The sequence below is a fragment of the Ctenocephalides felis genome, unplaced genomic scaffold, assembly GCF_003426905.1.
Source record: "Ctenocephalides felis isolate EL2017-DRISC unplaced genomic scaffold, ASM342690v1 CF-g0.4_SCAFFOLD_00845, whole genome shotgun sequence".
Taxonomy (NCBI): domain Eukaryota; kingdom Metazoa; phylum Arthropoda; class Insecta; order Siphonaptera; family Pulicidae; genus Ctenocephalides; species Ctenocephalides felis.
In genome coordinates this window covers 82,990,484-83,005,827 of record NW_020536999.1, presented here as the reverse complement: position 1 = coordinate 83,005,827, position 15,344 = coordinate 82,990,484, and the positions used below count along the sequence as shown (strand labels likewise).

General features: G+C 29.3%; 1 protein-coding gene across 1 annotated transcript; it reads right to left on the bottom strand.

Moving 5' to 3' along the window:
- Window positions 1-435: 435 nt before the first annotated feature.
- On the bottom strand, window positions 436-1,530 carry LOC113391073 (zinc finger protein 525-like). The gene is made up of 2 exons (XM_026627046.1): window positions 1,131-1,530; window positions 436-911 (listed from the first exon to the last, which is right to left on the bottom strand). The coding sequence occupies exons 1-2, from the start codon at window positions 1,528-1,530 to the stop codon at window positions 436-438; spliced, it is 876 nt and encodes a 291-aa protein (XP_026482831.1).
- Window positions 1,531-15,344: the final 13,814 nt, after the last annotated feature.

Here is a 15,344-nt window from a genome sequence, read left to right as displayed (position 1 = left end):
AAATTTATGTTATTATTTATCAATATTGCTAGATGTTAACTATTTAACAGTTGTAATATATAATGTAATTAAAACAAAAAAAAATAATAAAAAAAATATATTAAAGTTAATGTGGCATATTTCTGGTATATATCGCCATGTGTAAAGACATTTTTTAAAATTCATAATAAAAACTTTTGAACTTCTGTTTAAAACTAAATACGGACTTAGAAAGTTAAAGCTACTCCTGACCAATTTGTATTTGAACCTGAAACCAATGGTTACTAATCCACATTAATAATACTTAATTGATAAAAATTAAAATTTGAATAAAAAATTTTGAAATAATATTGATATTATGTATTGTGTTCTGTATATTTCATACTATTTATACATTCCATTAGACGCAAAAATTTTTACAATATTTAAATTTAAGTGAACAAATATACTTATGTTTCATTGATCTTCACCACGCTTCTGACTATGAAGTGCCATGTGTCTTTTCATATGACTTCTTACTGTGAATGTCTTTTTGCATATATTGCATTCATGGGGACGTACTCCACTGTGTATTAGCATGTGACGTTTCAGACTACCTCTTTCTGTAAAAGTCTTATTGCATATATTGCATTCATGGGAACGTACTCCACTATGTATCAGCATGTGACTTTTCAGATGACCTGATTGTGTAAATTTCTTTTTGCATATGTTGCACTCATGAGGGCGTACTCCATTGTGAATCAGTATGTGACGTTTCAGATGACCTCTTTCTGTGAATGTCTTTTTGCATATATTGCATTGATGGGGTTGATTACCACTGTGAATAAGCATGTGACTTTTCAGATTACATAATTGCCTGAATGTCTTATTGCATATATTGCATGCATGTGGGCGTACTCCATTATGAATGAGCAGGTGTTTTGTTAGATCACCTGTTCGCATGAATGTCTTTTTGCATATATTGCATCGATGAGGTCGCTCACCACTGTGAATAAACATGTGAGTTTTTAGATTACATAATTGCCTGAATGTCTTATTGCATATATTGCATTCATGAGGACGTACTCCACTGTGTATCAGCATGTGACTTTTCAAATGACCTAATTGTGTAAATTTCTTGTTGCATATATTGCATTCATGGGCGCGCTCACCACTGTGAATGAGCATGTGCACTTTCAGAACACTTAATCGATTAAAAGCCTTGTAACAGATTTCGCATTTGAAAGGACATTCTTTGCTATTACTAGGAATATGATCGACCATATGCTTTTTTAAATGGTCTGATTCTGCAAATGATCTATTGCAAATGTCACATTCATAAATTGATAACTCGACTACCTCCTGTTTGATTTCTTCTTCAATTGTCACCTCGGAATTCATAAATCTTTCCAAACACGTATCATCATCTTTAGAACACGATTCAGATTTAACAATAACGTCGGTATTATCAAATTCATCCTTCATTTCGAGTTTAATGTCTTCTGGTGAATATTCTGGTAGTTCAATTTTAACTGCCCGATCATTCATAGACATAATTGTTTCCTTCGACATTTTTAAATATTTTCACTGTTTATACTCACAAAAAAATTACAAAATAGTTGTGTGCTAAATAATGTTATCAATAATTACTTTCAATATGATCAATTAATTTAACTAAATTTACTTTTATTATTTGACATTTGAAGCATAGAGTTTGTTTGTAGCAGTAGAGAGAGTAGAAACCATGGCCGGTAATCTCCGAACAAATGTAGATTACCGTGTTTTGAAATGGATTGGTATTCGAATTGATCGAAGGATGGCGCTACGATTTCCAATTTCATTGATCTAACAGCTAGCTTGATCTACATTGATTTGATCGGCCATTTTCTATAAGTTGTCATCGCGTATTGTAGGTGAGATGTGTTATATTTGTTTTTCTGTGATTGTTTATATATAATTATATTTTGGTGAATACTTTTTTCATTTATCATTAAGTTAAAATGGTAAAGTGTAATATGCCAAATTGTTATAACTCCAAATATAATAAAAAATGCATATCTTTCCGGCATCTAATTATCAGGTATGTATATAATGATGTATTATGCACATAATGAATATGTATAATGAAAATACTATTAAAATGTTATATTTATATATATATATATATATATATATATATATATGTGTGCAAAAATTTGTAAAAAGATGCTTTCAATTTGGATGCAGAGGGCGAATAATCCTTTAATGGATGACCTAACTCTTCGGTTTGTGGCACAAGACAAAGATAATTTGAAATCGAAATCAATTAGAAGTGTTTCCTTTATGGCAATAACAGAATAGTTTTCAAGTCACTGGAGAATGCTCTCATACAGATCCAGAAGAACATTCTGCAACTCCAAGGACAAGGACAAGTAATTAAAACTCTAAATACTTCAATACTATTTGCAAAAAAAAACTATTAATAAATGAATCTTATGTTCTTAGTTAGGAGATGAAAGCCTAAAAACCTCGAAAAAGATTTTTGACAACGGAAACTTAAAATGTAAGGGCAAGAATTTTGATATTGTCTTTCAATTTTGATATTGAAAGCGCAAGGGTTTAATTACAATTTTAACTAAACCTCCTTGCAATAAAAACTGGATTAAAACGATAGATAGGTTTGAGTTACAATTGGTATAAATTAAAAGTAGTTCAGGGTTTTGGTTACTTACGTTTAAAAACACTTAGACAGAAACTATTTAAAGATTTCGTCAAATATAACTTTATTAATGATTGATTAGATAGTAATAAAAATAACTATTAAATGGAGAGATAATAAACAAGAATGTCTCGTAAATGAATTTTACTCCTAGGAATTTAGTTTTATCTCAATTTGGATATCAATATATAATAATTTGTTTTTAGGATTATTTGTTTGGAAAGTATTCATTCTTTTTTTTAAAAATGTGCTGTTCTTTTTACCCTTTAAATTATTGCATACTGTCATCCTTCTAAATTTGTCATTAAATCATCAATACTCCTGCGCTTTTTACTTCTTAGTTTTTAAGTTTTTAAATATTATTATTAGTCATTAAGTAATTAATATGAATAAGTTATTCTAGAATATTAATAGAATAAGTACTTTAAAAATATGTCTGTAATATACTTTAATTAATAGTAGTCAGTTATTCTGTTAGTTTATAATTCTTCAAAAATGTCTGTGATATATTTGAAAATATATTTTGTATTTCGTATGTTTTGTTCTTATTTCAAATAATATTTTTTTTTCAGATTTTTGAGCTGTATTGATTTTATGTACAAATGTAGAAGTAATACCAGGGGTTAATTTACATACAGTATGTACATGTGCAGCCACGTAGTGATCTATTCGTAAATTAAAATGAGTGTAACGTCAAACGGCCCGAGATAGCGATCTATTTATGCTTAATTATCTATGGCATGGAATGCATAATCTAATCCTAATTTCATTCATTCTTAGTTCAATAAGTACGCAAAAATGGCGAGCTATGCATTACAATTATTTTTTAATATTAATATTAATATTAATTAATTTTAAATTTAATTAATTTTAAATAATTTTAAATTTTAATTTTAATATTAATATGAATTAAGCATAAGCAAACCAAATTTCATTTATTTATTAATTGTTAAATTGTTTATAATCCCGCTGAATGATCTAGAAAGTAATAAAATTTACACAATTACCGTTGCCGCCAGTTGCCGCCATTTTGATGCTTATTGACGCTCACAGTTTCCAAAACGAACGTAATTTAGTTATCGAATCTGAGCGCTTATCGGCCAAGTCGAACTCTAAAAAATGCTTATAGGCTATGTGCGAAGGCATGGAAGGAGAAGTCAAATCAACCGAAGCGTTCGTTGTGGCTACTTTGAGCATTAAAGTAGGCTATTATGACAGAAATTTTAAACAAAAACACATACAATATTTGTTTATTTCAAATTTAAATAAGATAATTAAAAATGAGCCACCAAAGCTGTTGTAGTGGGTTGTAGAAATAAGAGCAGAAAAAGTGACTGCAAATTCTATACATTTCCTACAGCTAAGTGGAAAGAAAATCAACGGGAAAAGTGGATCGCGGTTAGAAGAATAAAGTAAGTATCATAACCTTACTGTTATAAAAATTCAACTCGGAGTACTATGAATATTTGTAAAATTGTTATGTTTAGCAGAAAGAAAAATTATAAGTCAATAAATTGTTATTTTATAAAAATTTAATTTACTAGAAAAAATTGTTTTGCAAACAATGTAATTAATACAAGGCTGAAATAATGATAAATATATATTTATATATTGTATATTGAACTATTACACTATTATCTATCTATTAATTACATGTTATTATATAATAAATGTAATTTTATGATTAAAAGAAAAATAAAAGTTATCACATAGCATAAAATGTTTATTTTACAATCAGTTTAATTAATACAATGCTGAAATAAAACAAAATATATATTTGTAGTGTTGATGGATCACCGTGGCTTCCCAAGCCCTATGATCGCATTTGCAGTAAATCGGACGAGGTATTGAGACCAACCTACTTGTCAACAATATTTCCTTCAATTTACAAGACTCGAAAAGTTAAAGTCGTTTTTTTCCTGCAATTTTATTTGACGGGTCTTGTCTTTATAATAATGCCTAAATCATGTCTTTATAATAACGTCTAAGTCTTTAGTTTGACCAAAAATAATAAAAAAATGAGTAAATTAATTTATTATTTACTTATTCTATTGATAAAATATTTTTATCATCATTATATTGTTTTTATCAAGAACTATTCCGAGCTCATGACATAAGCTTTAAGGCACTTATCCTTGAAAATGTTTACTGCATTTCTTTATTAAATTAATCATTACACTTAACTATGTTTTAAGTGCGTTGAAGTAAATTTAATAATTTCAATAAACATTGAGCGTTCACATTATTATTGTATAATGTTTATTATTATTTATAACAATTATTTGATATCATTTTTCTTTAACAGAGATATAAAACCCATAAAAACCACACACTGATAGCCTTAATTAGTTCATATTTATTCCGGCGCTGCATGGGCGCTGCAGTCACGCTCTGAGCGAATAAGCGTGAGCCATAGACCTTATACAATACATGGACTGCTAGTTGAGCGCATAAAAAGTGTCAAAAGATGTTCTATGGTATGAGGGCATACGAGGGTAATTTTGCGGCCGAGATATGTCAAATACGAACACGAGCTTTACCGAGATTATTCGAATGCACTCGATCGCTTAAATTTTACAGTTACTTGGGTTCACGTGATGTTTGATCGCTCGGGTTTTTAAACTAAAAGAGGATAAAAATATACCTGTTATAAAATTGTTAAAAGTAAAATGTCTTCTAAAATGTGTTTGGTCTGTGGTAAAGTTCCTGATTGCAGTAAAACCTGTTCTGAATGCTTCGCAAGTATTCCGGGAAATTCGACATTCATCGATATAAAAAATCGAGGATATCTTTCATATCCTTCCAATGCAATGTTTAAATTATGTTTATATATAGAAACCCAAATTCGAAATTCTTTAAATTTAATGTACAAAAGTTTATATGAAAGCACGATTCTCCGAAAGTTGAATGACTTGGGACTTGCACATTTTTTTAGATAAAGCCATTTCCAGCAATTTGTCCAGCACTATCATGACCTTATCAACTTTGTCGCAAAAATGTATTTAACAATTAGAATGCACCATGAAGAACATAAAAAAAGCAAAGTTGATAAATATGTACGCCACTTTCACACAAAAATTGTGCTTTTTAAACATCAATAACAAATATATCGCATTTAAACAAATATTTCATTATTGCTTTCTAATTTCCCATAATAGCTCTAGCCAACTGTTCTTATTTTCAGTGAATTTTATAATACGTAAAATATTTTTTTAATTTTTTTTTTATTTTTCTTAAACACTTTGTATAACTAAAATAAATAAATAAATACATAAATAATTCATTACATTCATTAGTTTAACATAAATTGTATATTATATAATATTTTCCAAACAATTTCGAACACAAGGACTTTCATTTGACGTTCAAGTGATCGAGTTTGACATATCTCGGCCGCAAAACTACCCTCGTTTGCCCTCATACCATAGAACATCTTTTGACACTTTTTTACTTGAGAAATGTATGGGGATTAGCAGTCCATGAAATTGTATAAGGTCTATGGCGTGAGCGCTCACAGCGCGTAAGCGTCCAAGTCGAACGCACCCAATGTCTCATCTTTCTAAAAATATACTCTCTATGCTTCAAATGTCAAACAGTAAATGTAATAAAAATTAAGATGAAAACATTTATTTGATATATTATATTGAAAAAAAATTAAGACAATACTAGACTATTATTTAGCACACAAGTATTTTGTATTTTTTGTGTGAAAATATTTGAAAATGTCGGAGGAAACAATTATGTCTATGAATGATCAGGCAATTAAAATTGAACCACCAGAATATTCACCAGATGACATTAAACTCGAAATGGAGGATGAATTTGATGATCCTGACGTTACTGTTAAATCCGAATCGTATTCTGAAGATGATGATACGCGTTTAGAAAGATTTATGAATTCCGAGGTGAAAATTGAAGAAGAAGTCAAACAGGAGTTAGTCCAGACATCAACTTATGAATGTGACATTTGCAATAGATCATTTGCAGAAACACATCATTTAAAAGAGCATATGTTCGAACATATGCCTAATAATAGCAAAGAAAGTCCTTTCAAATGCGAAATCTGTTACAAGACTTTCAATCAATTATGTAATATGAAAAGGCACATGCTCATTCACAGTGGTGAGCGACCTCATGAATGCAATATATGCAATAAGAAATTTACACAATCAAGTCATCTGAAAAGTCACATGCTGATACACAGTGGAGTACGTACCCATGAATGCAATATATGCAACAAGACATTCACAAGATCAAGTAATCTGAAAAGTCACATGCTGATACACAGTGGAGTACGTCCCCATGAATGCACTATATGCAAAAAGAAATTTACACAATCAAGTAATCTGAAAAGTCACATGCTGATACACAGTGGAGTACGTCCCCATGAATGCAATAGATGCAAAAAGACATTCACACAATTATGTAATCTGAAAACTCATATGCTCATTCATAAACAAGAGCGTCTTTATGAATGTGAAGTATGTAATAAGGAATTTACTCAATCAAAGAATTTGAAGAGACACATGGCACTTCATAGTCAGAATCAATGAAATACAAACATTTTTGTTTACATAAATATAAATATTTGGAAACATGTTATAAAATATTTTTGCGTGTAATGGAAATTATAAATAGTATGAAATATACAGTACACATTAAATAATATCATATTATTTCCATGAAACCATTGGTTCCAGGTTCAAATACAAATAGACTTCTCTAAGAATGTATTTAATTTTAAACAGAAGTTTAGAAGTTATTGATATGAATTTTACAAAATGTCTCCATAATCAAGTAGTCTTTTAAGCATTATGTATCTGGGGAAGTATTTTAAATGTACTGGCACTGATTTTACATTATATGCATTTTAATAAACATAATAAATAATTAATCTAGCTACATTTTCATCTAAAATTATATTCTGATTATACATGTGATTTGAAAATTAGTACCAAACATTTATACTTGTTTATCTATGGTACCAAACTAGTTGGTGTTGGTATTTTGCCTTGAGGCATGTTACATGAACTTCCCGATATGTATAAATAATCAATTTAATCAATAAAAATGAATTAATTTATGAGTGATTAAAAGTATTCCGAGTGGATTCATTACACATAATTAATAAAAATAAATTGTAACAAAAAAAAAAAAAAAAATTACACATAATTATCATCATTAAACGAATGAACACTCTATCGTTATACCAAATAAATCGTCTAATTTTAATTTGAACAAACGTCAAAAAAAAACTACTCATTTTTCCAAACTTTGATGAATTTTTAAAATTAACTACTTGTCGTAAGGCCGTAATATTTCAGTAAAGTTCTATAAGACCAGGATATATATCGCCAAAAAAAGTTTCATAAAAATCGGCTTAAGTTTTTTTTCAACAGTTAATTACAATAAACGGCTCTATAGATTTTCAACTAAAACTAATCAGTATCATTCCCAAATGATATCTCTCGAACAGTTTTTCATTTTTAAAAATCGATTCGGTAGTATGAGCTTAAATGTGGACGAAAAGTTTAACACTTTTTTCCAAATTACAAAGAAATGGCTCGGCCGATCGCTGCACCAAACTGACAAAAAATAATCCGCATTAAAATACATCGATTGGCTTTTAAATTTTTGAAATCGGTTCAGGCGTTTTTGAGCAATCGTCGATGAAAGTTATAATTTTGACAAACTCCAAAAAAACGATACTAATTCTTGCAAACTTTGACAATTTTTTTAAATTAAACGACTTGTCGTAAGACCGTAATATTTTAGTATGATCAATAAAACTATGGTACTACCGTCAAAAAAAAATTCGTGAAAATCGTCGAAAAAATTTGTTTAACGCCTCAAGAATGGCCTTATTACAAGAAAACGGCCCGGCCGATCTTTACCAAAAACTAATCAGCATGATTCCCAACCAGTATCTTTCGAACGGTGTTTGAATTTTTTCACTTTTTTGCGATTTACAAAGAAACGGCTCGGCCGATCGCCGCACAAAGCTAAAAAGCGCCAGTCCTCACCGAGATACATCGAGTGGCTTTAAAATTTTTGAAATCGTTCCAGCCGTTTTCGAGAAAACGTCGATTTACGGCAAAAAATCTGTTCACACACACACACACACATATACATACTTTTTCCAAATTTGGTCTCATTCGATTCAGAATGGCTTGAAACGTCGAGAAAACATAAAATTAGCGATTCGGATTTTTTGATGAAAATAAACTCCTTCGGGAAGTTAAAAATGTCTTTACTGTCCAGAAATGCACTACATAATCTTGGGAAAATTTTTAAAAATATGAATATAAATTTACCAATATTATGGTCTGAGTAAATGTTTTAGAGAATTTAGCCAGCTATAACTTTGTCAAAGACTGTATTTAGTTATAGAAAGTAATTTAAAAGTTATTAATAAAAATGTCTTTGTGCCCCACAATGTTCTAGTCTAGATGTACCAATATTAAAAAACTTAGAAAAAAATATTTTAAAATAAAAGCAGAAAATTTACAATATTTTGAAGTAAAACTTCTTTAGGCGCGATATGGGTGTAAAAATTTTTAGGCGCGACACGGGTGTAAATCCGTACAAATGCAACGAAAATGCCAACGTGTAGTTGAACACTACGACGCCGTAAGCGCTGATGTCGCGAGTATCCACTCCCGTCATGTCATGCGTAAGTCGAGCGCTAAACCCTATATGAACTTGCATTAATTGAATCACGTTTTTTTTACAAAAGAAGAGGTTGCTGTATTATGTCCTCATGGAATAAGACTTTTCTTAGAGAATAAATGTGTCATGGAATATAATAAATTTATATTGAATCTCGTTGAAGACAAAATAATATTTACTGCCACGGATATTTATGTAGGTTGCCATGCGACAGATCAACAATCCTACATTCGTCAGCAGTTTCAAAAAAATCGGTTATTGATACCGGGGCTTTGCCGTATGAAATAATTTTAGTTCTGAATAAATTTTACATAATAACAACTAATATTGATGTAAGTGATGGCTTAGCTAATGGTTGTGTGGGAAAATTAGTGTACATAGAACGTGGCGATAATGATGAACTTCTACGTTTATGGTTTGAATTTCCCGGTAAGATAGGTAACAAAATTAGGAAGAAAGCTTCACATCATATTCAAACTCTTAATATCAGGAGGACAGCTGTGCCGATGCTCAGGAAATCTTATTATTATTGATGTTATATGATTATTAAAAGATGATTTTTAAAATTCAAATATGATGTTTTTTTTATTTTTATCTTAATTGCCTACTCATACAATATTAAAAGTTTTACTTCAATCGCGTGTGATCCTTACGCGCACTCTTTTTTTTGTCTAAGTAAGTGTTTTTTAATCATGCACAATTTTTTTTGAATATATATATTTTTGAATTTGAATTTGAAATATTTTTGAAAACGCTTTTGATTGATACATGTAGAACATTGTGGGGTACAAAAACATTTTTCGGTATTTTTATTTGAGTTATTCATTTAAACTTAATACTATAGTATTAAAGTTTAAATGAATAACTCAAATAAAAATACCGAAAAATGTTTTTGTACCCCACAAAGTTCTACATGTATCAATCAAAAGCGTTTTCAAAAATATTTTAAAAATATAAGCACAAATTTTAGAATATCATCGTCTATAAAAAAAAACTTCAGAGAATTTATTCAATAAGAACTTTGTCAAAGATAGTATTAAGTTATAATAAGTAATTTAAAAGCTATTAATGAAAACACAAAACAATGTCTTTGTACCACAAAACGTCTGACAGGTTTTCAACATTAAGCAACTTCAATTTTTTTTTTAAATACATGGAGGAATTTTACATAATTTTGACCTAAGAGAATGTTTTAGAGAATTTATTATGCTATAACTTAGACAAAGTTGAAAAAAAAGCAAAATATTTTTTGAATTAATCTAATCGGATAACCCCGTTTTTACACCCTTCATACCTCCGGAACGGCAAAATTGCCTTTTGCAAAAGCGCCTCGCGATCGAGCACGAACTGAATGATTTTTCAATCATGCAAATCGATTATTCCATACTGTCGAAAATGTCGAGGACATATTTGTTTGAACCACATAAATAAACTTCAAAATTAAAGATCTTGGTATGGAACCCAAAAAATTATCACATAATGTGTACACATTATTAAAATCTCTATAAAATATCTGATAATTTTATGTGCATATGTCCACCAAGTGGATTTTTTTTTATCTTATTTTTATTGAGAGTACACAACTACTGGATCTGCCTTTCCAAAAATTTGAAGAGTTCTTCGTTTAGTTAATATAAATAAAATGTTTTTTTTAACTTCCCGTAGCGTAGAGTAAGTTATTGTAATGGGCCGAAAATCGAAATTGAAAATTTTTACATTTCTCGACGTTTTGAAGATTTCTGAACATTTTGGCATACCTCAGAAAAAATGGATGTGTGTGTGTATGTATGTATGGATACAATTTTCCAGTCACGTTTTTAGGCGCACGGATCAACCGATTTGAATGGTTCAAAAACACTCGATTCCTATTGATAGGGAGATGTGCTGATTAGTTTTTGGCAAAGTTTTTTTAGAAAGGTCCAGCAGTTACGGAGATAAAGAGCAAAGAGTGCAGAAATTAGAAATCGAGTTTTTGAGAGAACGAATCATCCGATTTGAATGATCTAAAAAACATTCAATTAGTAATTATTGGGAGAAGTGTTTATTAGTTTTTGGCAAAGGCAGGCCCAGTCATTTCGAAGATACAAAGCTAATTGTGTAAAAAACGCAGTTTTTGAGAGAACTAAGCGTCCGATTTTAATGATTCAAAGAACTTTCTGGTTGCCTTAACAAAATAATTGATTTTGGAAAAAAAAATTTGTCCCATTTTTTTTTTTTTGTATGTCGAAAATATTTATTTTTAATTCTGACTATAGTTTTAATATACTTTAAACAAGTAATTTCAACTTTGCAATTCAGTTTATATAATTCTTATAAATATTAGACAATGTTACAATATTAATAATGATCTATTTGAAAACATTCAGTATTCCTCGAACATTTCGTTACGGTACGGAAAGTTCCAGCAATTTGCCTTAAGGCAAGATGCTATACACTCCACTAGTTTTTATTCAAATCAAATGCTCCTTTCTCTCAAAAACGGAATTGCCATTTTTGGTTCTTTTTGTCCTGATTAGTTTTTGGCATCATGCCTTAAAGGCAAATTGCTGGAAGTTCCCGTACCGTAACGAAATATGTTGAAAAAATATTAAATGTTTTCATATAGATTATTATAAATACTATAACATTGTCTGATATTTATAAGACTAATATAAACTGAATTGCAAAATTAAAATTATTTATTTAAAATATATAAGTGAGAACCTTCAGCCAGATTTAAAATTAAAATCTGAGTTATTTTCAATATACGAAGTAATTTTTTTTTTGAAAAATAAAATAATTTTTTTTTGAAAAATAAAATAATTTTTTTTTTGAAAAATAAAATTTTTTTTTTTCGAAAAGCAATTATTTGCTAACACAAGTAGAATTTTTTTTGAATCATTAAAATCGAATGCTTAGTTCTCTTATAATATTAGCTTATCAATTATAATATTATCCTTTTGTTAAATTGGTAACAATCCTGCTCATTGTCTTATCTAACAGACTGCAGAATAAACTGAATTAAATTAACACTTTGATGACCGGTCACAAGTTAACTCTGAATGTTGCTGACCGAAACTAGATATATTTGTAAAAGCTATTGAGTACCATTACATGTAGATGCTTATCATATGAAAAAGATATATTAAAAGTTAAATAAAACTAAAATTTATTAAAGTTCATTTTTATTGTTTTACTTCCACATCCACCAAAGTGTTAATAATAATAATATTACCACTGAAATTGTAAATCAAAATCATGAAAATTAAAACATACCTGCTATTTACATACTTTCTTCAGTTCACTAAGCAATATCACTTGCTGACATTCACAAAAGCAATCTTCAAATCTATTCTAACAACAGCACTGAAATAAAATTAATAAGATTAATACCCAGTAAATAAATACTAAATAAATAATGATTATTGTATTGCCGAATAGTAACTTACTAATCGGCCGAATACCGAATAGTTAAAATCCAGTGTACAGTTTACATAAAATGATATGAAGAAATGAATTTGTTATTGTATTTTGTATATATAATAATTCAAACTTTATCGACTTTTAATATTATAATTGAACACATAAAGAAGTCTTTTCTCATATTCATATTCAAAGAACACGTTATATTGTTATATGTTTATGTTAAGAAAAATTCAACGGTTATATGCACGTGTATTTATATTCAATAAAGTCATTCATAATATTTAATCTAAGGATTTATAATTAAAGGGATATTAAGAGCTCTTTATTACAAAAAATATGAACAATATTTTTGGTCGGTTTTTGAAGTAAAACTTCTTTAAGCGCGACATGGGTGTAAAAACTTCTTTAGGCGCGACATGGGTGTAAATCCGTACAAATGCAACGAAAACGCCAACGTGAAGTTGAAGACTACGACGCTAGTAAGCGCAGCTATCGCAATTATTCGATCTAGTCTGCGAGCAAAACAAAAAATACATCAAATGTCAAATCATATGTCAAAAACAAAACAAAATGTGTCGACTTTCACTTGAGTTTTGTATTTAGCTCGTAGTCTATAAACATTTTTTGAAGTAAAACTTCTTTAGGCGCGACATGGGTTAGCAGTATAATTTGTGAGTTAATAAAAATGTCAAGATCGGAAGAATATTTTATCCCGTCCCCCATAAATAATTGTAGTGCAAATGATCGCAAATAAATAATGAAACTAAGGAAAAATCTGCGCTGCGTAAGAAATGATAGTTTTGGCTATGTATGTTTTGTGTGTGATCGACTTTGGCTTCAAAGTGGCTTAGAAATATCAAATGATGCTCAAAAACAAATTCTTAATAATGTTTTTTTAATATTGATTCAAATAATCAGGTTGGATGTCAAACTTGTCGAAAAATATTAAATTCGGGTAAAATTCGGGTAAAATTCGAGTAAAATTCCCACTTTGTGTAAATTTAACGGGTTTGTATTTCCACCTATACCAAATTAACTACCTAAACTAGATCTGTATCTGAAAGGTTAATTTCACCTAGGTTGTGTTTCATGCAAATTAGACGATTGCAACATGCAAATGGACAATTTGGAATGTTTAGCCAAATTATAAATGTGCCTGTTGACATTAATAATATGGTTAATTTATTACCTCGTAATATTGATGATGATCATTGCATTAACGTTCACATAAAAAAGCAAATGATTCATAGATCAAGCTATGTGCAGGGCTTGATAAATAAAACAAATATAAAAGTATGGCTTCAATTCGTTAGGCAAGACGGATATTACAGCTGCTCAAGGAATGAGATTATATCGTAAGCAAATAAGTAAAAAATTACAAACAGTGAATGAATGTATGTTAATTTTAATTACATGAAGTTCTTCAAACACAATTCTTACAGGATGGGTTAGTTTGCAAAAACAATATTTGTTTAGGCGTTGTTTAATATAATCCACTGTGTGAATGAATATTATAGAATTTATTAATCAGCAATTACTTTAAAACGATCATGTCATATTTCAAGTATGACTTTGATTACATTATTGTTCACAATCATAAATATATAATTTATAATTCATCATTATACGAGGTGTGTTCAAAAAGTACCCGGAATTACTAATAATTAAATTTCGCGGGTCTGGAGTGTCTGATTGTCAAAATTTTTTTTTATTGTGTTGGTATACATGCCCCTAAAGTATGATGAAATTTTCAGCTATATTCACTGTTTACTTTGTCTGTGGTAGTCGCTAAGGTTCGACGTGTTTTTCTGAGCTCGGCGATTTTTACAATGGAAGAATTGAAAAGTCAAAGAATTTGTATTAAATTTTGCGTAAAAAATGAAATAAAGTGTTGCAAAGTGCAAAAATTCACCAGATATGGCTCCGTGTGACTTTTTCCTATTCCCAAAGTTGAAGAGACCCATGAAAGGACGGCGGTTTTCCTCGATTGAAGAAAATCGCTGAGAGTGCTCAAGGACATATCAAAAAGTGAATATCAAGGGTGCTTCGAAAATTGGAAAAAACGCTGGCATAAGTGTATTATATCTGGGGGGGACTACTTTGAAGGGGACCACATTAATGTAGACGAATAAATAAATATTTTTTTGAAAAAACGAAAATTCCGGGTACTTTTTGAACAGACCTCGTATAAATATGTATAATGATTGACGACACTAATAAATGTGTGCTTCACGAGTATTACCATATTACTAATAAACATTATTTAAAATTTTTATATGATGTATTTATTTTTACTCAACTTAAATTTAATACTTTATACAGTAGCAAATAAGTTTTACTTCAATTGCGTGTGATCCTTACGCGCACTCTTTTTTCTATTTATTTTATTATAATTGGCCTGTCTAATAAATAAGGAATAAAATTATGTTCATAAAAGAAAATATTAAATGTTAATGAAAGAAATAATTGGAAATACATTTATATATATATATATATATATATATATATATATATGTAAAGAAACGCTTTTTGATTTATTTTCCTACCACATATGTTATATAATTATTCAGTATTCGGCAGAATAGTATAAATGGTGACAAATTTGTCAAATCAG

What these genes read in the sequence shown, in the direction of transcription:
- LOC113391073 (XM_026627046.1), bottom strand. Translation starts at nt 1,530, where the DNA reads ATGTCGAAGGAAACAATTATGTCTATGAATGATCGGGCAGTTAAAATT. An exon ending in GCACATGCTCATTCACAGTG is followed by an intron (nt 912 to 1,130) that starts GTGAGCGCGCCC and finishes TCATGCGAACAG; the next exon opens with GTGATCTAACAAAACACCTG.